Source organism: Nannobrachium achirus (genome assembly GCF_963921795.1).
Source record: "Nannobrachium achirus genome assembly, contig: SCAFFOLD_207, whole genome shotgun sequence".
NCBI lineage: Eukaryota > Metazoa > Chordata > Actinopteri > Myctophiformes > Myctophidae > Nannobrachium > Nannobrachium achirus.
Window position 1 is genome coordinate 1 of NW_027665165.1, and position 26,116 is coordinate 26,116.

The window sequence follows — 26,116 nt, forward strand, 5'->3', positions numbered from 1 at the left end:
GTGTGTGTGTGGTGTGTGTGTGTGTGTGTGTGTGTGTGTGTGTGTGTGTGTGTGTGTGTGTGTGTGTGTGTGTGTGTGGCGTGCGTGCGTGCGTGCGTGCGTGCGTGCGTGCGTGCATGTGCGTGCGTGCAATGCATGCGTGTGTGCATGTGATAACTGATGACAGACATCCCGGCAGACTTTTATCTCAGCATTTGATTTGATTACATATTAATTTCTATACTATATTATTATTATTCTGTTCTCACAAAGCATGAAGGCAGAGTTTCACCAACCATGTACAAATAAAGTGAAAATAGCATATCTAAAAGCTTGCAAATTCGCAATATTTTCACTAATTTTGATGATTTCGGGATTATTATTATTATTCTTGTGTAGCCTGAATTTTAAAATAATAAACTTGTTAGCATGTTAGCATTATGTTATAGAAGATAAACAGTTAAATACTCACTGTCAGGTGTTGGTGTTGCTGGACTTCCTGTTCCATAGAGACGTCCTCCATTTCCAGCCACCATCTCCTCTACCTTCATCAGAAGCTCTGTGACCTGAGTGTCATCACCCCTGTTCTCATTGTCTAAGACATGATATCTGTCTCCACATTTCTCTACAAGCCTCTGCAGGGCCTCTCCTTCACTCTCAATGAAATGCTCAATGGATTTACCTCCTAGATAGTCTGCATCAGTGAACAGGATCATAGTGTGACTCCACACTGTGGGACCGAGAAGCTGCATGTGATCCTCTATGTTTTTACACCAATCAGCTGGAAGTGACAGATCAGCTGGTATAACCAGGAGGAGAGCATGTGGTCCTAGAGGACACAGAGATGCACTAAGAACTATCTGCTGTTTGATCAGCTCAGATGTTTCAGTTAGAGAGTGAACAGAACGCCATCCTGGAGTGTTAACCACAGTGAGGCGTCTCCCTGCTACGTCTCCCTGTCTCTTCTCACACTGATCTGCTCTCTCTGAAGGGTCTACAGTAAACTGCTCTGAACCCAGGAGGGTGTTTCCTGATTTACTCTTAATCCCTGAACATTTATATCCCAGAAGTATAATTCCCATCTCTGACAGATGGAGGTCATCACCTGAAATATAAGAAAGAATACATTCAACGTGTGTGTGTGTGTGTGTGTGTGTGTGTGTGTGTGTGTGTGTGTGTGTGTGTGTGTGTGTGTGTGTGTGTGTGTGTGTGTGCGCGCGCGCGCGTGTGCGTGTGTGCGTGGTTTGTGTGGTGTGTGCGTGTGTGTGTGTGTATGTGTGTGTGTGCGTGTGTGCACGTGTGCGTGTGTGTGTGTGTGTGCGAGCTTGCGTGCGTGTGTGTGTGTTAGAGCTGTGAAAGAATATTCTATATTTGAATATTCGTTCGAATGTTAACAATAAAAGAATATTCGAAAGTAAAAAATTGAGCTTCGAATTAATTTATATTTAATTAAAACAAATCTGCCGCACTTCTCGCGAGATTCTGGGCACATGTAACGTTAAAAGGTCTCGCGAGGCAGAAGTCTCCATTCGCCGCTGCAAAAGTGGGCTGATCTACAAGTCCACAATGCGTCGCTGATCCAATACGTTGTGGGCTTGTAGATTAAGGGTGCATGTTCAGCGACACCGTCATACAGCGAAGAATAAACCTCCAGCTTAACTTTTCCTTCACACTGACCGTCCTCCGCCTCGCAGAACACACACAGTGCTTTCACTGCTTTGCCTCCGCTCACGTTTAATCACACAATGTAACTTTAATTGATTCAGAATGATAACGAGTCAAGCTGAAACGGGCGACACATTTGGTAGTGACGGGAAGGCAGACTGTTTTCTCCACCGAAAACACAATGTAAATCATGGATTTCTTCTCTCACTGAGTCTCCCCGCACGCAGCCATGGTCACGGTAAAACTCCCTCCGTCACACTACTCTTGTAGATTACCTAATTTGGTTCAAACCAAAACATAATCCATTGGTGTGATTATAATTGCTCGTTTCACGTCGTGGTTGTTCCACTTCCAACTTCCATCACAGCTGCTGTGTGACGCTTCGCATAGACGATGCGATGCTGCTCTGCGCTTTTACCAACGCCAGGCACGTGCACACAGACATCAAACGGGGCTTGAGCCCCTGCCCTTTTAAGAGAGAATTGTCCACCAAAGGGCCCTTTTAGAAATGTCAGCCCCTGCCTCTCTTAACATTCTCTGCACGTCCCTGACCACCAGTAAAGCGATAGAAGCGACTCTAGAATAAACAGCTTCAGGTTTGGGGGGTCGCGAACGTCGCCTAATACAGGTCTATTGATATGCAAATAGGATTGTAAGAAAACGGAAACAATGGCTGTATTGGTGTGAATATAACATGAAAAAAAAAAAAGCTCCGAAGCTCCGAATTGCGAATGCTTCGAATTTCTCTACTTATTTGAATATTCGAATTTATTCGAATCAGCGGTGGATTTTAGACCGAATATTCGAATGCCATTTTTGGCAAATTGTGACAGGCCTAGTGTGTGTTAGGGTGTACTGGGTTCAGTCAGTGTTGCCATGTCTGCTTATTATAAGTGACTTTGGGCTACAGTTAATTTAGCTGAAAATATGTATTTTGGCAGGCCTTGATGGCCTCGTAATGGCTGATTTTAAGCGTTATTTACATACTGAAAATAGCCGATCTACTATCTCACAATGCGTTGCAGTTCAACACGTTGTGAGCTTGTAGATCTGCTATTTTCAGAGCACAACAATCCAGCGCAACCAAACATGAAATGACTTGTCTTTTATTTCTACTGGATCTCTTCTCCACCAGTCCCTCCCTGAAATTATAGTGCAGTTTTTATTTGTTGACAAAATAGTCAATATTTAAGGGGAACACACACCGGACGTGGGCGGCTGTGCAGCGTCGCAGTATTGACGTGGGTGAAGTGTCGTGCGGTAAAACCAACTGGATGCTGTGTTGCTGCACGGTGCATCCATTTCCACCAGTGGGAAGAACATTTTCACTGCTCGGAAACGCTGGAAAAATAAAACAGCAGCGTATCGGTGTGGTGAGCGAGACGGCAGACCCACGCCAGGATCCCCAAATTAATATGTATTTGTCCACGGACCCCCATCTGACAATATTCTGTGCCAGGGGACCCCCCAATATGTGTTGTTAACAAGCCCCCAGAACGGCTTCTAAATATTGAAGCTTTGGCCCTACTGGCCAAAGCTGGAACTGCAGACGGGGTGAAAAATACATGCACAAGCAAAAGAGCCGCTGGGGTCTGCAATGGGGTTCAATGGACGTTGTTTGACGTTCGTGACGTTCGTGACGTTTGTGACGTTTGTGACGTAATTGCGTCTCGACTTAACAAATTTTGGCACATCCAGATGTGCCAATTTCCCCCACAATACACCTGGATTCTGCTTCTTCCGGGTGCTTCAAAACGCCACTGAGCAACTTGCATTGAAATGAATAGCTGGGGGCGGGGCTGTCCGTTCTCTATATTATCTATAACTCTATGGTTGTTAAAGCTGTACTGTTGAAGCTGCTCAACTAGTGGTCAGTAGCGGTATTGCTTTTTTCGGCCGGAGTCGCCGCGGACCACCGGAACGGGGGTCCGCGGACCCCCGCGGCCGTCGCGAGCACCTCCGCCTCGCCGATACGATTCCGTAGAGCCGTCTCCCATCATTTTTAGACCAGGATTGAGGGAGTAGCAAGCAAAATTCCTTCACCAATGTAAACACAGTTGCTTAGGGAAGCTACTTCCTTTAGAGACAGCAGGACTCGCTGTGATTGGCCGGTGGTGTATGATCGGCGCTGTGATTGGCCGGTAGTGTATCATGTGGGAGATGACATCATTTTGCCGGGAAATTCTCCCCCCCTCACAACTCATAGAAAACATATAAAGAGAAGGCTTCAGAAGCTGAAAATAACAGAGTGGGGGTTCTAAAACTTTAGCGATTTAACAGTTAGGACAATTTTAAGATTTGTTTTATAAAAAAAGTTACATGGTATAACTTTAAGCATTTAAGAATTCATATTCAAAGTAGCCGATCTACAAGCTCACAACACGTCACAAAGCGACACATTGTGAGCTTGTAGATCACTTTACAAATCTTCTCTTATGGTGGTCCTTGGCACAATATGTTTTCAAGTGGGGTTCTGTGGATCAATATGGAGGTCCTTGACATGAACACGAGAAGCAGTGCAAAAAAATATATACCTCATATTTCAGATTTTTCAAAAGCTTATAGGCTTCATGTAAATAAATAATAGAATTTCTGATCTGTACAATCTATTTGTTTATTTGATGTATTTAGTAAATAAAACACATTGTATATCATTGATCTGTATAATCTATTTGTTAATTATATATTTATTAATAAAACACATTGTATATTATTGCTATCAGGCAGAAACATCTCCATGTTTAAAATTCCTAGATCTTTTCTAAATTAACATCCTACTTCATCATACATTTATTTTTGTTATTGATTCATCTTTTTTATATTTTCATCATTATGTGTAGTGTAATTTAACTACTTTTAAAACATGTCAGTCTTAACCCTGATGGAGGCAGCTTGCACTGCTGAAACGTTTATCAGTTGACCACTCCTGTGCTGTGAGTGGTCAACAGAGAATAGTGATATGTATCTCTCCATTCACTCTCAATGCATGGCTAAACAGCTCTAATTTTTGACACTTACACTTTTAGCACATAGAAAACACAAATATATTCTGTAATGTCTACTGTAAATGTGTTGATGTGTTTGAATTAGTTTTTATGCTGATCATTGATTAAAACATCATGCTGTGTCTGTGTATTGAGAGGTATGTTAGTGACAGATGTGATTTAAATGAATTAATTACATACCCATCCTTGACCTGATGCTCTCTCGTTCTTTCTTCACCTTCATTTGTCGTCGTGTTGCTCCCTCATCCTGTGTTCTCCTTTTCTTCTCAGTCTCCTCTAACACTGCTCTGTCTATCTCAAAACAGCCTCCTTTATCTCCTGCCATCTTCTCTATCTTCTGCAGAAGCTCTGTGACCTGAGTGCCATCACCCCTGTTCTTATTGTTGAGGACATGGTATCTGTCCCCACATTTCTCCACAAGCCTCTGCAGGCCCTCTCCTTCACTCTCAATGTAATGCTCAATGGATTTACCTCTTAGAAGTGTGAACAGGATCATAGTGTGACTCCACACTGTGGGACCGAACAGCTGCATGTGATCCACTATGTTTTTACACTCATCAGCTGTAAGTGACTCACCAGCTGATATAACCAGGAGGAGAGCATGTGGTCCTGGAGGACAAAGAGATGCACTAAGAACTATCTGCTGTTTGATCAGCTCAGGTGTTTCAGTTAGAGAGGCATCATGAAACCATCCTGGAGTGTTAACCACAGTGATGTGTCTCCCTGCTACGTCTCCCTGTCTCTTCTCACACTGATCTGTTTCCCCTGAACTAAACTGCTCTGAACCCATGATGGTGTTTCCTGATTTACTCTTAATCCCTGAATCTGTTTTATACCCCAGAAGTATAATTCCCATCTCTGACAGGTGGAGGTCATCACCTGGAATATAAGAAAGAATACATTCAACATGTATCTGTTAGAGTGTGTGTGTGTGTGTGTGTGTGTGTGTGTGTGTGTGTGTGTGTGTGTGTGTGTGTGTGTGTGTGTGCGTGCGTGCGTGCGTGCGTGCGTGCGTGCGTGTGCGTGTGTGCACACGTGGTTTGTGTGGTGTGTGCGTGTGTGTGCGTTTGTGCGCGTGTGTGCGCGCTGTGTGTGTGTGTGTGTGTGTGTGTGTGTGTGTGTGCGTGCGTGCGTGCGTGCGTGCGTGCGTGTGCGTGTGTGCACGCGTGGTTTGTGTGGTGTGTGCGTGTGTGTGCGCGTGTGTGCGCGTGTGCGTGTGTGTGTGTGTGTGTGTGTGTGTGTATGTGCGTGGTTTGTGTTGTGTGTGTGCGTGTGTGCGTGTGTGTGCGCGTGTGTGCGTGCGCGCGTGCGTGTGTGTGTGTGTACATACATGTACGATGTTTTTTGTGTTAGGGTGGACTGGGTTCAGTCAGTGTTGCCATGTCTGCTTATTATAAGTGACTTTGGGCTACAGTTAATTTAGCTGAAAATATGTATTTTGGCGGGCCTTGATGGCGTCGTAATGGCTGATTTTACGCGTTATTTACATACTGAAAATAGCCGATCTACTATCTCACAATGCGTTGCAGTTCAACACGTTGTGAGCTTGTAGATCTGCTATTTTCAGAGCACAGCAACCCAGCGCAACCAAACATGAAATGACTTGTCTTTTAGTTCTACTGGATCTCTTCTCCACCAGTCCCTCCCTGACATTTTAGTCTAGTTTTATTTGTTGACAAAATTGTCAATATTTAAGGGGAACACACACCGGACGCGGGCGGCTGTGCAGCGTCACAGTATTGACGTGGGTGAAGTGTCGTGCGGTAAAACCAACTGGATGCCGTGTTGCTGCACGGTGCATCCATTTCCACCGGTGGGAAGAACATTTTCACCGCTCGGAAACGCTGGAAAAATAAAACAGCTGCGTACCGGCTCGGCGAGCGAGGCGACAGACCCGCGCAAGGATCCCCAAATTAATATGTATTTGTCCACAGACCCCCATCTGACAATATTCTGTGCCAGGGGACCCCCCAATATGTGTTGTTAACAAGCCCCCAGAACGGCTTGTAAATATTGAAGCTTTGGCCCTACTGGCCAAAGCTGGAACTGCAGACAGGCAGGGTCTGCTATGGTGTTCAACGGACGTTGTTTGACGTTCGTCACGTTCGTGACGTAATTGCGTCTCGACGTAACAAATTTTGGCACATCCAGATGTGCCAATTTCCCCCACAATGCACCTGGATGCTGCTTCTTCCGCGTGCTTCAAAACGCCACTGAGCAACTTGCATTGAAATGAATAGCTGGGGGAGGGGCTGTCCGTTCTCTATTATATAACTCTATGGTTGTTAAGCATTTAAGAATTCATATTCAAAGTATCCGATCTACAAGCTCACAACACATCACGAAGCGACACATTGTGAGCTTGTAGATCACTTTACAAATCTTCTCTTATTGTGGTCTTTGGCACAATATGTTTTCAATCGGGGTTCTGTGGATCAATATGGGGGTCCTTGACATGAACACGAGAATTAGTGCAAAAAAATATATACCTCATATTTCAGATGTTTCAAAAGCTTATAGGCTTCATGTAAATAAATAATAGAATCTCTGATCTGTACAATCTATTTGTATATTTGATGTATTTAGTAAATAAAACACATTGTATATCATTGATCTGTATAATCTATTTGTTAATTATATATATGTATTAATAAAACACATTGTATATCATTGCTATCAGGCAGAAACATCTCCATGTTTAAAATTCCTAGATCTTTTCTAAATTAACATCCTACTTCATCATACATTTATTTTTGTTATTGATTCATCTTTTTTATATTTTCATCATTATTCATTTACACTCCTTATTGAGAGATGGATGGATGTATTTGATTGGTCAGTGGTCAGTGTGTGTCTGTGAGAACAGGTAACAATTAGACAGTATCCTTATCAACCACACCTGTGTAATTTAACTACTTTAAAACATGTCAGTCTTAACCCTGATGGAGGCAGCTTGCACTGCTGAAACGTTTATCAGTTGACCACTCCTGTGCTGTGAGTGGTCAACAGAGAATAGTGATAAAACACATTGTATATCATTGATCTGTATAATTTGTTAATTATATATATATATATATATATATATATATATATATATATATATATATATATATATATTTATTAATAAAACACATTGTATATCATTGCTATCAGGCAGAAACATCTCCATGTTTAAAATTCCTAGATCTTTTCTAAATTAACATCCTACTTCATCATATATTTATTTTTGTTATTGATGGAAACAGAAGAGCAATAGTCATAAATATTTACAAACTGTAAATATTCTGGACAATATTATCATATCAATCATTGACATGTTAACCATCTCTCCATGCTTACTGTTCATCTTATATTTTATCTTCTTCCACATCTTCTTCATTTCTGTCATGTGACCAGAAGAAAGAAGGTAAAACAGATTGAACAGACTGTAATCAAACATCCAAACACATGTATGGTGTGGAGTGGATATGGAGAGATTTTATAGATTTACATATCAGGCATATGCATGTATCATATACTATATACTGTCTGTATCAGTGGTTCATATATTATTTCATTTCAAGTCAGGAGGTTTGATGTGAGACTCACCACTAGTGGGGGGGGGGGGGTGCTCTTCACACTCAAGTGAACTGGAGCCTGTGAGAACACGCACGCGCGCGCACACACACACACACACACACACACACACACACACACACACACACACACACACACACACACACACACACACACACACACACACACACACACACACACACACACACACACACACACACACACACACACGATTTAGATATTTGATATTCATTTTATCAGACACGCCCCCTTCCTATACAAACCCATTGTAACTTCAAACTCCATTTTAACCATGATACATTCATTGAAAATTCAATTACTTGTTTTAAATGTCTTTAACATACGGTATTTTATAAATAAATGAAGAAAGAATTATCATACAGAATGCATTAATATGATCCTATCATACATCAAAGACAACCACTAATGCGCGCACGCACACACCGACATACACTCAGAAATGCGCGCACGCACGCGCACGCACGCGCACGCACACACACACACACACACACACACACACACACACACACACACACACACACACACACACACACACACACACACACACACACACACACACACACACACACACACACACACACACACACACAGGGAAGGGGTTTACACACATGACATTATTGGGAGATTTCAACCCAGAACTCCCCCGGTGGCAGGTGCCAGTACTGCTCCCTATTCTGCTACAATGGGAAGGGAGCAGTACTGGCACCTGCCACTGGGGGAGTTTGAGTTGAATGAGACTAAATAAGCGATTTAAACCGTTTTCCCAACCCCGGCGTAAACCTTTTAGATGCCGGTGTTTGGAAAATCCTACTCTGGGAGCGTGGAACCACCTTTACTTTTTGGATAGGATGTTTCTAAAAGGGAGATCTACCTCGGGCTGGAGGAATTCACTCTTTGTCAAGTCTCACCCCATGTGGTTCTGTTACTAGGTGGGACAACAAAGCCAGGGAAGAATATTTTTATCATGGAAGTGAATGGGAAAAAAGTCCCATCCCATGTCGTTTTCATAGCCTCATTATTGCTATTTAAAGTACCAAAAGAAAACACATCTATGTGATATTAATAAAAAAGGAACAAAAAAGTATAGTAGTTACACTGCTAAACAGGGGTTTTCCCCCGAAAATACATGTTTTAATTAGTTTAATCCTCTGAAACAGGCAGAGGACAGAGAAAGAGAGAGAGCGCAGTGCATCTTGGGGGACTCGCAATGACCAGGAAGTTGTGGAATTATAATCTCGCCCTCAACATAAAATGTATTTTAATTGTAATTCTGCCCTTTTAAAATATATGTACCCAATCGAATCTCTTAGTTACATCGATATCGTTCATGTGAACTAGTTTATTCATTATACTCATCGAAATCGCTATGACCGCGCCGCGCCGTACCGCATCGTGGCCGTACCGCGCATCACCGCACAATGCAGTGTCTAGCAGGAGACGTCTATGTAAGACTAGTAATCAAGACTAGTAATCCATATAGCGATTTCAACAAATATTCACTGTGTATTCACTCCATTTTGTTCCAAAATGTTCCTATTTAGTCTACTTGCCAGCCCATAGAGCCCCATTGTGAACCCAGACATATTGAGTACACCAAGGTTATATGTTATAAATGCTGAGTAAGGGTCCCCAGCATGTAGAAACTGCCGGATGCTAACTTGCATATGTTGAGAAATTTTCATAATTTGCATAATTAACTTTAATTAGCATAATCCCCTATAATAATGGATAATATGTCAAAAACTGATTGGCCGATTTGAACAATATTGGAGTGGTTTTGGGGGTTATTGAGGATGCTGAATCCATTTTCTAAATTCAAAATGGCCGTTTTAAACCGGAAATGGCCTTATACCAACTTAAAGTGGGGTGATTTTGATACTTTTTTATGTTGTATATGGCCATTTCCGGTTTAAAACGGCCATTTTGAATTTAGAAAATGTCAGAAATGGATTCAGCATCCTCAATAACCCCCAAAACCACTCCAATATTGTTCAAATCAGCCAATCAGTTTTTGACATATTATCCATTATTATGGGGGATTATGCTAAATAAATCGAATTATGCAAATTATGACAATTGCTCAACATATGCAAGTTAGCATCCGGCAGTTTCTAAATGCTGGGAACCCATACTCAACATTTCTAACATAAAACCTTGGTGTACTCAATATGCCAGGGTTCAGATTCTGGCAAGTGGACTAATTTATCATGACAAAGCAAAACATAAAATAAAAACATGAATAAATATCAATTTAAAACTACACTCTCACCATTAATATTAATGAAAGAATGTGGACTTTGTCCCACTGCATAACTCCGTCCCCGGTAGCAAAAGAGAATGATTTTTCTGGTTGGCCAGTCAGGGACCAATCAGAAGGCTGACAAAGGGTCAATTCCACCACAGCCAACATAGAGCAGTTGAAGCCCCACCCCGTCCTCACTCTGGTGTCGGAAGCGTTTTCCGCATTCATTTCTTCCATAGACATTTCATAAAGTATTTATTTAAACGTTTTTAAGCCTTGGACAAAGCCACCTCGGCTGGAGAGGGATCGTGTCAATATTCACATTTTTTTGAATGCAAAGATTAATTAGAAAGCTGAAAAAAAGGGCAGGGTACAAGACTGTGTACATCATTATTTTTAAAATTGCGGAAACTACACTCCCAGAATGCATAGCGAATGTTGTTGTTGTTTCCTGAAATAAAGCCCTTAAATCACGCTCAGTTTAGTTATCCAGGCCAGCAGGGCCGTGCGGGAGAAATGCGGGGCCCTGTGCGAAGTCCTGTGCGAGCCCCCCCCCCCCCCCCCCCCCCCCGCGCAGCACGGGTGTGATTGTTTGCGTGTATGTGTGCGCACACGATTTTCAGTGGCTGTGCATCTATAAATGCAATGGAATTATGCAGCTACTCTACCTCTAAAACGGTAAGACAGTAGCATGTTTATTCTGCTGCTTTTATTGTCCACAACGGATAAAGTAATTATGAGGACACACACACACACGCACACACACACACACACACACACACACACACACACACACACACACACACACACACACACACACACACACACACACACACACACACACACACACACACTATGGCGGCTTTTCCGTGCCACATGGACGTTGCTACACTCGCGCGCACGCATTCGATTTTATCTGTGTTGTACTGAACGCATGAACGTCTCCTGTCATTTTCAAATGGCTTTTGAATCAGAACGCGCAAACGTCGCCGGCACGCGTCCCTGTGTGCCTTCTCTTTTGTGCCTCACAGGGGAACGCGAGGTCGCGTAGTGTTAGGCGTTTGTGGCGAACGCATGTGTTAACGCACGCATACATCTAATGGCCATGTGGCCATCATGCGTGAGACGACACGGTCAAATGCAGCGCCGCCATGAACTGTACGCGTGATTGACTTGTTGCTCTGCTCTGGAACGCACGTGTGAGATGTGTGCCACCCATTTGATTCTCAGCGCTAAACCTGCGTGTGTGTGTGTAGACGTGTATATCAAATAAAACATCCAGACGTTCATGCGAGCATGCGTTGGTCTGTCTCCACTGTGGGCTGGGCATGCTCTCTGTGCTCCTTGGCTGACGTAGCAAATTTGCTTTATATAGGCCTATTTGAATTGGGATAAAATACAGACCCTCAAGGACCACCGGTGGTCCTTTGGTGAGTTGGTGGTCCTGGTGGTCCCCCCCCCCAAGGACCACCGTTGGCCAAGGACCACCGTTGGTCCTTGGGGGAAGTTCCAAGTGGTCCACAGCTAAATTATGGAGAGTTGTTAACCAAATGGATCTTTTAAATCTTTAGAGTATAAAGTGAAACCAAATAGATTTCGTTTCATTTTCTGGAAACACCCCGCCATTCCGAATATATTATTTATTATTATTTGGGCGATGATGTGATGTTGAAATGTAACTTTCAGATCAGCGCATGCATGAGTCACGGCCTTGCGCCCTGCTGGTTGGGACTAATATATTAAGTAGAAGTGTGTTGTGTTTATGGACTAAAATAACAGATGCTGGTTATTTTATTTGTTTTGCCCATTTTTATATTTGCATTTTAACCAAATGTTTTAATCCTTGACTGATTGAGACTATACATATTTCGTTAATTTATTTATATTTATTTATTTATTTATTTAACTGTTTTTGTTTTGTTTGGTGTTCCTAAGTTGAGCCCTTCGGAATGGCTGCCTTCTGGTTAAGTTGTCAGTTAAATTGCTTTATTTATTATTTGTTTAGTTCTGTTCAGTTATGTTGTGTTTAGACCTTTATTTCGTTATTTGTTTGTTTTGTTTAGTCGTTAACTTCAGCTCTGAGCAGCGGCCTGGCCTGCCGGGCTCAATTTGTCACGCACATGTCGGGCTTTGGGCTGGGTCGGGCTTGAGAAAAATAAATAAAGAAAAAAATTTGCAAGATCTGTGCTTTGCATCCCGGCCAGCAGCAGTTCCAGTGAACGGGTTTTCAGCGCTGCGGGCAGAACCATCTCCGAGCGAAGGACATCGTTGAACGATTTTCTTCATCACAATTTATAAGATCGGTGAGTACAGCCTAGCCTTTAACTGTTGGCAATATATACCCAATGGCCAACGTAGAATGTAGTCATCTTGGTCTCTTGTGATCTTATCATTTATTTATAAATGTATTTTATTTAATTTCAGCTGCTTGCTGTCTGATTGGATTATTCGCCGGTGCGGCCTCCCGGCGCGGCCTTGCGCCCAGCGCTGGATTTTTGGGACTATTAAACTGAACGAATAAGTGTTGATTCATACAAAGAAAAGTGCTGTGTTACGGACTAAAATAACAAATGCTGTTTATTTTATTTGTTTAGCCTATTTATATACTTTAATTTAACCAGGGAATGGGAATGTTTCGTTGCTTGACTGATTAAGGCTATTCATTCTAATATTTTATACACATACTTAACTTGAGATTGTTTATTTTAATTGCACAAATGTCGCACAACGCAAACTCAAAGGATTGTTCATTGTTAAATTGTCCTCGGGAGTCGGGACCTGTTTCACAATTGAATAAAGACAGTTGGAAAGGGGTATCATGTCTCTGTTCTTCACCAATATTTAAAATGTAATGAAAACAAAAGGCCGCCGCTACACACACTCTGCAATTAAGCTTGTTTAGAAAAATGTCGGTCTTCTGCCGGGCCGGTCTCCAATTGTCAATTATGTATCGGGCTTTGGGTTAGGGTTAGGTTACATTAGATTTCTGACCATTCTGGCCGCCTCCTCCCCTCATTGATTTAATTTCTGATCACCCCTCCCTCCATCGCACATAGTGTATTATTTGTGAGGAGTTGCTCACATTTAGATGAAAGGAAAGTGCTTCTGGAGTCACTTGTATATCATATATAGGCTATAGGCTAATATAATATAGGCCGATGTGTGGGTCTCTCGCCCTAGCTCGCGCGCGCTGCTCTCTGTGCCAAATCATGTCCAAATGGAGACGCTTTTGCGCAGCGAGTGAGCCAGCGGAGGGCAAGACGAGGGGCAGAGAGAGAGAGAGAGAGAGAGAGAGAGAGAGAGACGTTGTCCTCTTCGTAGATATTCATATCTTTGCTAAAGTATTTTCTGTCTGGTTTATTGCTGGTAGATTTTGCGAGACTCTCCCGCCGCCGCTGGTTTTATTTTTTGATTGCCCGTTTACGAACGTTGACCGCTGATAAATAGGCTAATGCGGCGCTTGCGGGGGTCCTGCGGTTACACACAGGGAGATGGAGGAGGCATTATTATGCAGCTTGGATACATTCATGTCCCTGGACAGACGTGCACGGACGATTCCTTGTTTCGGATGACAAAGTGCAGTGCGAGCGCAAACGTATCAATTAAATATGCAAGAATGTGGCAACTTCACCCCTCCCATTCGCACGACTAAACCGAATTATATTATGAGAATGTGGCCTCACCATTTAGGCCTACTGCTAATCTGCATAGATTCTCTGCCATTCCGCCATTTTTTTTGTACCATGCATGTTCCAAGCTCCTCCATGCTCCGGTTTAGATAACTACTGTACAACGCATTTGCCCTTCGCAATAGGGCCAGGTCTGTCTGTCTGTCTGTCTGTCTGTCTGTCTGTCTGTCTGTCTGTCTGTCTGTCTGTCTGTCTGTCTGTCTGTCTGTCACGCAGCAATGCATGCATGCGCTCAGCGGAGAGGCAGCCCCTTGCCTAGTTAGTAAAGCCTGGTGTGCGAGGTTACCTAGTTAGTAGTATAGTAATAAGGGTAATAATAACCCCTCCCCCTCTCTCTCTTTCCTTTAGTTGTCTTGTTATAGGCATATAGGCATAAAACGTACGGCTAAAGTGGATCAATGGATGTTTTATAATATAATAGGCCTAATCATATCTTTTAATTACCTCAACATTTTACTTGAGTATACAGTATAAGTAAATCTACTTAGTTACTTTGCCCCACTGCGCCCAGTGAGAGCAGAGAGAGAGAGAGAGAGAGAGAGAGAGAGAGAGAGAGAGAGAGAGAGAGAGAGAGAGAGAGAGAGAGAGAGAGATCTCGGCAAGCGCCGAGGTCCATTTGGTTACCAACTGTCCAACTCCATCATTAATAAGCTGGGGATTGTGGACCACCTCAAGCCTCAAGGACCACTGGTGGTATTTGAAGCAGATGATCAGATCGTGCAAAACTCGGAATACCCCGAAACGCTTTGCGTGGTGTCACAGGCGAGAGAGATGAAGCAGGGATCCCCACAACCTTCATAGATTCCATATAGTTTCATTGTTTGACAGCACAATCATTTTTTTTGCGCAGCCTCCTCGCCAGCATGGTGCTTTAAAACGGCGAAATTAAACAAATATAGGCCTATTCGCTATATAAATATTTTGTTCGTGGGCCTGTGTTTCGCCGTTAATAGTTCTCCTTGGCTTTATTTATTTTTTCCTATAGGCCTACGCCAATGTAATGTGCACAGGAGTATTTTAGTTGCACAAAAAACAACCGCTCGCCCAGAACGAACCAACGGCGCAGTACAAAACCAAGGCAGGCAGGGTCCATTTGGTTTCATTTTACGCTCTCAAGAGTTAAGGGTGTATATAGTTCCGTTTGGTTACTCTCCATATTTTAACTGGAGATCACCTGCATGGAAACCCTAACCCCTCAAGGACCAACACAGCACTGGTGGTCCCCGGACCACTGGTTGAGACCCACTGCTGTAGACTCAATATACTGTAATCATATCGAACAAAAATAAATACCCTATGAATTCAATGAAATGTCGGCTTGACAAGTGTAACGCTGACACTGCATGTGTAATGGATGTGTAATGAATGGATGGATGAAATAATAAAATGTACTTTTCATCATGTCTGTTGCTAAGGTATGGCAACATGACTGGTGTCTTGCACGCACGCGAGGGCGCGCGTGCAAGACACCAGTCATGTTGCCATACCTTAGCTTTTGCTGAACTGACGCCACTGGTAAACCCCGACTCTGCAGGGTCTCCAGCGAACAAGACAGCGCTGATTTGGGACAAGCGCTAGAGCTGCAGGCAGCTCGCCCCGTGTTGCGTATCTATAGCAGATATACAAGCTCATAGCGTGGCGAATTGCGACGAGTTGTGAGCTTGTAGCTCTGATATTTTCAACGCGCGTCACCATCGTACGACGAATAGGCTGATTTTAACAGCGCACAGCACAGAAGAAGCACGCTCACCCTTCGGGATTTAAACCATGCTGACAGATCATGATACAAAAATGATGATGTTGTTTTAATGGTTGTAGCCTACTACTTTAACCAAATAATAATAAGAATAATAGGCTTAAATCTGATAAAATAGCCTAAAGGGAGCCAAATGATATAAGGGAGACATTTTCCCAGCCGGTCACAGTGTCCGGTGGACTTTATAATTACCGGCCAATTAAACATTTTAACGGTCAATGGCACAACGTATGCTTCGCCAATATCTTTATATATACAGACAGACAGACAGACAGACAGACAGACAGACAGACAGACAGACAGACAGACAGACAGACAGACAGACAGACAGACAGACAGACACCTGGCACCCCCTCAAGAACCACTGGGGGGCCCCGGACCACTGGTTGAAATCCACTGTCAGAAAGAAAGTAATGACGTGCTGCCGTGTATATCACCGAGAAGAAAAAAAAAAAAAGTAGGCCTATACCTCTGCCCTCATGAAAGTCAGGCAAGACTGACGTTAACCTTTATTTTATTTAGAACATAAGATGAAACCAAATGGACCCTTGTGTTCATGAATGAGTTAGAGCTTAAAATGAATAGGCTACAACACCTTACAAAAGGATCCGAAGTGTAGTGGAGTAGAAGGAAAGTAGGCTACTGGTAATTGGACTCATCTTTTTACTGTGAAAATCAGACAACTGTTTCTGCCTAAAACAACGTCACAAGAGTGCACAGTGAGCAGCAGCAGAACCAGGGCATGCAGTCACACACTTGTCGGCTGGAGTGCATAGGCCTACTGAGGCAGCAGCCTGCACACAAGAGCTTAGAATTTCAGCCCGAGCCCGACGGGACCCGACGGGTCGGCGCGGCGCGGGCCGGGCCGGGCTCAATTTGTCACGCACATGTCGGGCTTTGGGCTGGGTCGGGCTTGAGGGGGAAAAAAAAAAAATACAAATATATGTGCCTGTTGCACCAAGACCAGATGGAGAGGATGAGGATGCTGCTGCTGCCGCTCCTCCGGCCCAAAATGCAGACAACGAGTTTGCAGAGTGGCAAAATGAGCACAGAGCTGACGAGGGAGAGGACGAGGTTGACGAGGTGTCTCTGTCTCTGAGCGAGCGCCCTGCGGCGGTGGGGCCTCCCGGCGCGGCCTTGCGCCCAGCGCTGGATTTTTGGGACTATTAAACTGAACGAATAAGTGTTGATTCATACAAAGAAAAGTGCTGTGTTACGGACTAAAATAACAAATGCTGTTTATTTTATTTGTTTAGCCTATTTATATACTTTAATTTAACCAGGGAATGTTTCGTTGCTTGACTGATTAAGGCTATTCATTCACACATGCATCAGCGTATAGGCAGAAGCGTTGTCAGATCTTCTTTCAAAACTGATTCCAAATGTTCAGAAGTATTGGAGAGTATTGAAAAAAAAAAAAGGCTGTTTGTCATGACAGAACATCACATATAGGCCTAGGCCTATACAATGTATACATATCATGAGAGAGAGAGAGAGAGAGAGAGAGAGAGAGAGAGAGAGAGAGAGAGAGAGAGAGACCTATTCACGTCGCTTTCGCTAATTCGCCGGTGAGGACATACCTTAACCGTGACAAATTAAACATTGGCCAAATTGTCAAATATTAGAGGCCTATTTCTGTTTATGTGCAACCACTTTTAACAGCTGTCTATCTGTGTGATGAGGGGCTGTGGTGCTGAAACTGACTGACTTGACGTTCTCTATATGCATGTGCAATGGGAAAATGAAATCAATCAGTCTGTCTGTCTGTCTGTCTGTCTGTCTGTCTGTCTGTCTGTCTGTCTGTCTGTCTGTCTGTCTGTCTGTCTGTCTGTCTGTCTGTCTGTCTTCCACACTGGATGTGTGGACAAATTGAATGAATTTTGATATTTTGATAAATGAATTAATAGGCCTACTGTCATTGCATAGGTCGGCCTAGGTCAACGAGTCAACCCAATTAGCGCTCCTGCAGATGGTCTGATTGGACTCTGACCAGCTCTGCGCTTCTCAAAGTTACATTAGATCATTTAAAACATTGTGGCATTATTCTCAGCCAACTAATGATAGTCTATTCTGCATTCTGGTTGTCGTCACCCCAAATAATGGATTACTTCTTCATATAATTTATATAGGATATAATGCAGCAGCACTCTTTATGTGCAAAGCCCTCTTCTATAATAATCAGATTAATTTTTACTCACAACAGAGTAAAATATATTTAAACTCTTAGATCTGCATTGTTAAATGCAACGGAACAGGCAACAATAGTGGATGGCAATGGCATAGAATTGAATGGTTTGGTCTGTATTTGAACTGGAATGAGTTACTGCTTAAAACGAATACAATTAAACCATTGATATAAGAATCACTGTACATTTACAGAATTAAATTCTGTAAAAAAAAAAAAAAAATCTGAGAATTTTATTTTTTATTTTTTTATTTTTTTTACATGACATGTCACGCGTACCTTCGCGGAACCATCGTGTAAAGACACGATGCGTCCAGACGCTTTGATGCAGCGCAACGTGTGCCCCGGAGTGCCACTGGAGCAGAACTAACGCATGCATGCACGCACGCATATGTAAACAAAAAGCCATTTGCCACACATGCGTCGCTTCGCTTAGCTGGCACGGAAAAGCCGCCATACACACACACACACACACACACACACACACACACACACACACACACACACACACACACACACACACACACACACACACACACACACACACACACACACACACACACACACACACACACACACACACACCACCGCTCACTTTAAACTTGGTTTGATTTTTCCCCCTTCTCCATCAGCATACAGTATCAGGTACTGTAGCTACAATTTCGACAGTCCAGTAACTACAAGCCCTGGCTTCTCTATCCCACAAAAACATCAATCAATCATGTAGCCACATGTATCACAGTCAAGCTTCAAATGATAAATAACAATAGTGTAGCATATGCCCGAAGATGAGTTAGATGAGGGGATTGATGAGAACATTACCCTGGCCTTACCTCGCGCAGATATGATGCTCTCTCTCTCTCTCTCTCTCTCTCTCTCAACTCTCTCATAAGTTACGGAAGGGGAGGGGAAGGGAAGGGAACGCTGAATCGATGTAGGATCCCGTACGCTAATCCCGTACGTGTCTCAAGACTAGATACCGGTACATTAAATCCCATAGCCCGAAGGGACAGTCAGCCGTTTCACTGGTTGTTGCTGGTTGTCAGGGAGATATCACAGCCAATCGGTTGACAGGCTCTGTCTCCGTCCTGCAGATTGCGGTGTTTGTGTGAAGATTTAATATGAAAACAAAACTAAATCAATTAACCAAGCCTAGTGCGGGGCCCTTGCAGGTGCGGGGCCCTGAGCGACCGCACCGTTCGCTCTACCCTTGGCACGGCCCTGCAGGCCAGCATACGGCCTGAAATGTAGTGATTGTCATCTCTGTGGACGCTCTTATCGTCATCCTTAACATAGTGGATCATATTTGTAAAAGAAAGACGATCGCTCACGCAGTTCTGCTGACGTGCAATAATCCGCCAGGAAGACAGGGGGCAGTAGCTACTTCCGCGGTAACCGCAAGATACATGAAAGAAGAAGAAGCTAGACCAATCACAGACGTCGATTTCACCGGATGTACATGTTTAGCAGTATGGGAAATGCAGTTCTTCTCCGTGCGATCTTGATTAAAACGTGTTTTTACTAAAACTAGAGTGATTGCATACATACTCGGGGGTTCTACAGGAGCATATAGAACCATTTTACAACCACCAGCCTAGTGGTAAGTGTACATTGAATTGCTACGACTTTGTGGCTGATAATGAAAAACGCTATGGTGAAAATGAATGGGTTGTTTACTTCCGACACCGCACTGCGATGCTCTATAGAGGACCGTAGGACCTCATCTGGAACACAACAGTTCTACATAGGGGACTGTAGGACCTCATCTGAACACAACAGTTCTACATAGGGGACTGTAGGACCTCATCTAACAACAGTTCTACATAGGGGACTGTAGGACCTCATCTAGAACACAACAGTTCTACATAGAGGACTGTAGGAACTCATCTAGAACACAACAGTTCTACATAGAGGACTGTAGGACCTCATCTAGAACACAACAGTTCTACATAGAGGACTGTAGGACCTCATCTAGAACACAACAGTTCTACATAGAGGACTGTAGGAACTCATCTAGAACACAACAGTTCTACATAGGGGACTGTAGGAACTCATCTAGAACACAACAGTTCTACATAGAGGACTGTAGGAACTCATCTAGAACACAACAGTTCTACATAGAGGACTGTAGGAACTCATCTAGAACACAACAGTTCTACATAGGGGACTGTAGGAACTCATCTAGAACACAACAGTTCTACATAGAGGACCGTAGGACCTCATCTGAACACAACAGTTCTACATAGAGGACTGTAGGACCTCATCTAGAACACAACAGTTCTACATAGAGGACTGTAGGACCTCATCTAGAACACAACAGTTCTACATAGAGGACTGTAGGACCTCATCTAGAACACAACAGTTCTACATAGAGGACTGTAGGACCTCATCTGAACACAACAGTTCTACAGAGGAGGGTGAGGTTCTATATGGGACTAAATAACAGGGGCGTCACAAGGGGGGGGGATTGGGACTGAGTTACTAGGTGAAAGGGCCTTAATAATTTGGGACCATTATGTTAAACTTTAGCCATTGAAAAGTAGCATATAGATCTGCTATTTTATTTATCAACTCATGAACTGTAACTAACAATTTGCTTCTGGGGGGTCCCTGCCCCTGGCACTAAATATTTTGAGATCCGTGGCCAAATACATATCATTTTGTGGGTCCTTCACATGAAAACGTTTGAGCACCACTGACATAGAAACAAAGACTTTTTCACGGTTAAAAAAATAGCAAATCTACAAGAGTGCCGCGCTGTGAGCTTGTGTATCTGCTATATTTTCAAGAGTTAAAGCACACACACACACACGCACACACACACACACACACACACACACACACACACACACACACACACACACACACACACACACACACACACACACACACACACACACACACACACACACACACACACACACACACACACACACACACAGGTTTGCAATTGCTACTTTGTGGGGACATTACACTTAGTCTACTATCTTTGTGGGGACATTCCATTCATTTTAACCCTAACCCTAAACCCTAACCCTAACCCTAACCCTAACCCTTAACCTAACCCCTAAAGACCTTGTGGGGACGTATTAATTTGTCCCCACACGTTTTTTTCCCTGGATTGTACTATCTTTGTGGGGACATGAGGTCCCCACAAAGATAGCTTTGCAAGCACACACACACACACACACACACACACACACACACACACACACACACACACACACACACACACACACACACACACACACACACACACACACACACACACACACACACACACACACACACACACACACACACACACACACAATTGAATTGACCTCCGAGGATCATTAAAGACAGGGCTTGACATTAACTTTTTGGACAAGTACATTTTCCACGCACAAAAGTCACTTGTCTGGATAAAAATTTGACATTTCAAAGAAATGTCTTTCTTAAATGCATGCATAGCAGTCAGACATTGAAATAGAATAAATAACAAAAGGCCTGCTAACGACCCCCCTTTGCTCCCTCCACTCCATATATGGTCAGTCCATAGTTTGCATACAGCACTATAGGATAAAGTCCATAGTTTGCATACAGCACTAAGCTATAGGATCCAGTCCATAGTTTGCATACAGCACTAAGCTATAGGATCCAGTCCATAGTTTGCATACAGCGCTAAGCTATAGGATCCAGTCCATAGTTTGCATACAGCGCTAAGCTATAGGATCCAGTCCATAGTTTGCATACAGCGCTAATCTATAGGATCCAGTCCATAGTTTGCATACAGCACTAAGCTATAGGATCCAGTCCATAGTTTGCATACAGCGCTAAGCTATAGGATCCAGTCCATAGTTTGCATACAGCGCTAAGCTATAGGATCCAGTCCATAGTTTGCATACAGCGCTAAGCTATAGGATCCAGTCCATAGTTTGCATACAGCGCTAAGCTATAGGATCCAGTCCATAGTTTGCATACAGCACTAAGCTATAGGATCCAGTCCATAGTTTGCATAAAACACTAAGCTATAGGATCCAGTCCATAGTTTGCATAAACACTAAGCTATAGGATCCAGACCATAGTTTGCATAACACACTAAGCTATAGGATCCAGTCCATAGTCTGCATACAGCACTAAGCTATAGGATCCAGTCCATAGTTTGCATACAGCACTAAGCTATAGTGTAGCGTCACGGCCGGGAGGCGAACCCGGGACCCCGATTTGCCAGGTATGTGCGCTGACCAGTCAGCCAAAGTGCCAGGCACGTTGGCGAGAGCCAACGCACATACCGTATAGCCTACAGTCGTCCCCTCTACCTGGAAGCGCGACCACGCGTGCCAGCCAGGATCTAAGATCGACTTTGAAACCGGGGGGTTCAAACGCAACTCAGGGAGGAACAGTCGTCGACTACTAGCCGGACAGGTCTACACCGCCGCCGGGGATGAATACTTCCCGTCTGTACCGCTGCCACCAATGTAGCGTCACGGCCGGGAGGCAAACCCGGGACCCCGATTTGCCAGGTATGTGCGCTGACCAGTCAGCCAAAGTGCCAGGCACGTTGGCGAGAGCCAACGCACATACCGTATAGCCTACAGTCGTCCCCTCTACCTGGAAGCGCGACCACGCGCGCCAGCCAGGATCTAAGATCGACTTTGAAACCGGGGGGTTCAAACGCAACTCAGGGGGGAACAGTCGTCGACTACTAGCCGGACAGGTCTACACCGCCGCCGGGGATGAATACTTCCCCTCTGTACCGCTGCCACCAATGTAGCGGCACGGCCGGGAGGCAAACCCGGGACCCCGATTTGCCAGGTATGTGCGCTGACCAGTCAGCCAAAGTGCCAGGCACGTTGGCGAGAGCCAACGCACATACCGTATAGCCTACAATAGGATCCAGAAGGATTTATTACTTGTCCTGGACAACAGAACAAGCCTTAATGTCAAGCCCTGATTAAAGATGTATTTGTTCTATTATTTAATTTGACTTGCTTTTAACTGCTGCCTTATCAAATACTGTGGACAACCTGAATGTATGTGTGTGTGTGTGTGTGTGTGTGTGTGTGTGTGTGTGTGTGTGTGTGTGTGTGTGTGTGTGTGTGTGTGTGAGAGAGAGAGAGAGAGACTTTGCAACCACTGCACACAAAATGAAGTCCGCTGTACCAAGACATCAGAGACACATACTTCCCACAGATCATAACCACCCAAGGAGTGTTTGAAAATATGACCAATGATGAAAAACTCCCATACCTGCTGGGTGAAGTAAAACAATGTGCAAACACAGCAGCAAGATTCGTGAGCTGCTGTGATAGGAGAAGGATATCAAATGGAAGCCAACCACCTTAAAAACCATTGTACATATCCCTGCTCTGCCTGCACGTTACCGTGATGCATGAAAACTGTTTTCACCTGTACATATTTTGTTCTGATTGTATTGTATTGTGTACACTTCTGCTTTGGCAATGTAAACGTATGTTTTCTCATGCCAATAAAGCCCTTTGAATTGAATTGAATTGAGAGAGAGAGAGAGAGAGAGAGAGAGAGAGAGAGAGAGAGAGAGAGAGAGAGACATGATCATTAGCATCATTAGCCTCCCTCCACCACAGTCAGCTAACATGCAACACATTAACACATAGGGTGCCCACTGCCCACGATTATTCAACATTTAATCGGAAGGTGCCCATGGCAACCCGCCATTTTAGAGACTTTTGATGGTCTGGCAAAAAAGTAATTAGAGTAAATGTACTCCGAGTATTTCCTGTTTATTTTCACAATAGTATTTTATTTCAGTCAGGACCGTTTTTTAACAATCGCGGGCCACCGTGCTTTTGTGACGGCCGGTAGAGAAGGCAACGTTTTAAACGTGAAGGTGATTTAAAAGTTAGATTAGTATAGGAGAAAAATGCATGTTTGTGCAGCAGCGTTACACTGATGTGAATGAGGGAGACAGACTTCCCGGTCACGTGATCTCGTGCTGCATTTTGGGAAATGGAGTGTTTTTCGTCACCGCGGTAGCCTGGTACAGTAGCTACAGATTAATGTAGTTTACTGTACAACGCGTCGAACGCGTCAACGGGCACAGGGAGACATCAAAGAGATTGACGCGTTGGCACGTTGTGGACCTCCTTTGAGTTAACATGCATCACTAATTAAAACAGCCATGCATCACAACTTGGACCTAGCCTGGCAGTGCCAGCCTCTTTCATTCTCAACGATCCTCAACCCAGGTCTAATATAATGATAAATCTTACCAGTGTTGTGTTGCTGCTCTAGGAAGACGTCTGCAGAGGCTCAGAGTAGGAATGTAAGTGACGAGTTTCAACAGGTCTTCATGGCTCCACTGTGGTCCACACTCAGCCTGTCCAGACAAGAGACACACTGTCAGATTGACCAACATACTGTATGATTGATTGATTGATTTTATTTGATAATTTCACATAGAATTATCTGGACAGCACAAAAAGTCCAAGGACTTAATTCCGTTGCGTATCCAAAAACAACAATTCATAGTAACTGGCTAATATGTCATTCTAAAAATCCCTATACTAAAACATTCAATAAAAACAACATAAGACATTACAGGAAACAAACAAAATAAATATAAATAAATAAATAAATAATAAAACATTGCATTTTACACCAAACAAAAACCATACCACAAGGTCATGTTAGACCCACCCTATTCTAGTTTGCTTATCAGCCACTTTTTCACATCTTTTTTAAAGACATTTAAGGACTGGGCAAATTTTATTTTATTTGGGATTTTGTTCCATTCCTCCACACCTGTGTATTGAAACGATGATCTGCCTACCTTGCTTGTCAGTTCGGGTGTTTTGCAGACATGGTGTGAAAGTTGTGTCTTTATTTCACCTTCATACATGTTCATACATGTTCATACAATCCCTACATGTTTACTGGTGGTGACAAACAAGTACATGTGCTGCACGTATGTATATAACACACACACACACACACACACACACACACACACACACACACACACACACACACACACACACACACACACACACACACACACACACACACGCACACACACACGCACACACACACACACGCACGCACGCACGCACACACACACACGCATGCAAGCACACACACACAAGTGAATGAATGCACAAAAACATGCATCTTTGTCTATTCTGTTGTTTCAGAATAATTACCTGTTGGGTTTGTGGGTGCAGAGAGTCTGAAGAGGGTTGGAGTCCAGCTATGGTCCAGGTTGGTCCAGGTTGGTCCAGTATGCTTCAGTAGTTGACAGACATGTAGGAACTGCTGACTTTACAGCCTATGCTATACTGTCGCTGTCACAGGGATGGCCAGTATCTGTCAATACAATGCACTGTGATTGGTTTAGAACAGCATCTGTCAATACAAAGCACTGTGATTGGTTTAGAACAAGGTGAGGTATGTGTTCAATGCCTCCAGGTAGTCACATGATGCAGACACAACCTGTTTAGCAGGTTTGAGCAACCAGAGAGCGGGGGCGGGGCCAGGGGTGGCTCCTGTCCCTCTGGGGATTCAAGACATGTTCAGGTTAGCCAGATTTAAACTGCCTCAAGGGACGGTGTTTATTCATTTAATTAGTGACGGTTGATGGCACAAAGTGAACATTCTGGAGCTGTGAGGCGCAGCAGACTCAACACACACTGTTCAGGGGTCTGCCATGACATAATGGTACATTTATACAACGCATTTAACCCTGCAAGGCCCGAATTAATTTCTACTGGCCAAAAAAAATATATAAGAAAAATCAGGTGGTGTTGTAGGAGTCCTAATCACAGGGAAATGTAATGTTAAAAAATTAATAATGTTTTTGTAAGATTTTATAGCCATAAATCATGAATCATAAATCATGCTCTAATTTGCATTTTTGGGATCTTTTTCACAATAATAACACATGTACATGTTCTAGACATTCTAATGATCACGAAAAAAAAATATTACAGGCATTTTACTCATGTTTTTGTGAGGAATAGCTTCAGTTAAAAAGTGAGA

General features: G+C 43.5%; 1 protein-coding gene across 1 annotated transcript; it reads right to left on the reverse strand.

The window, feature by feature from the left end:
• Positions 1–451: 451 nt before the first annotated feature.
• Positions 452–26,116, reverse strand: LOC308280599 (GTPase IMAP family member 8-like; the record flags this gene model as incomplete). Its single annotated transcript, XM_080754936.1, has 6 exons — positions 25,282–26,116; positions 24,352–24,458; positions 8,238–8,285; positions 7,989–8,030; positions 4,830–5,528; positions 452–1,084 (listed from the first exon to the last, which is right to left on the reverse strand). Coding segments are annotated over exons 4-6 (1,372 nt in total), but the record flags the coding sequence as incomplete, so codon positions are not given.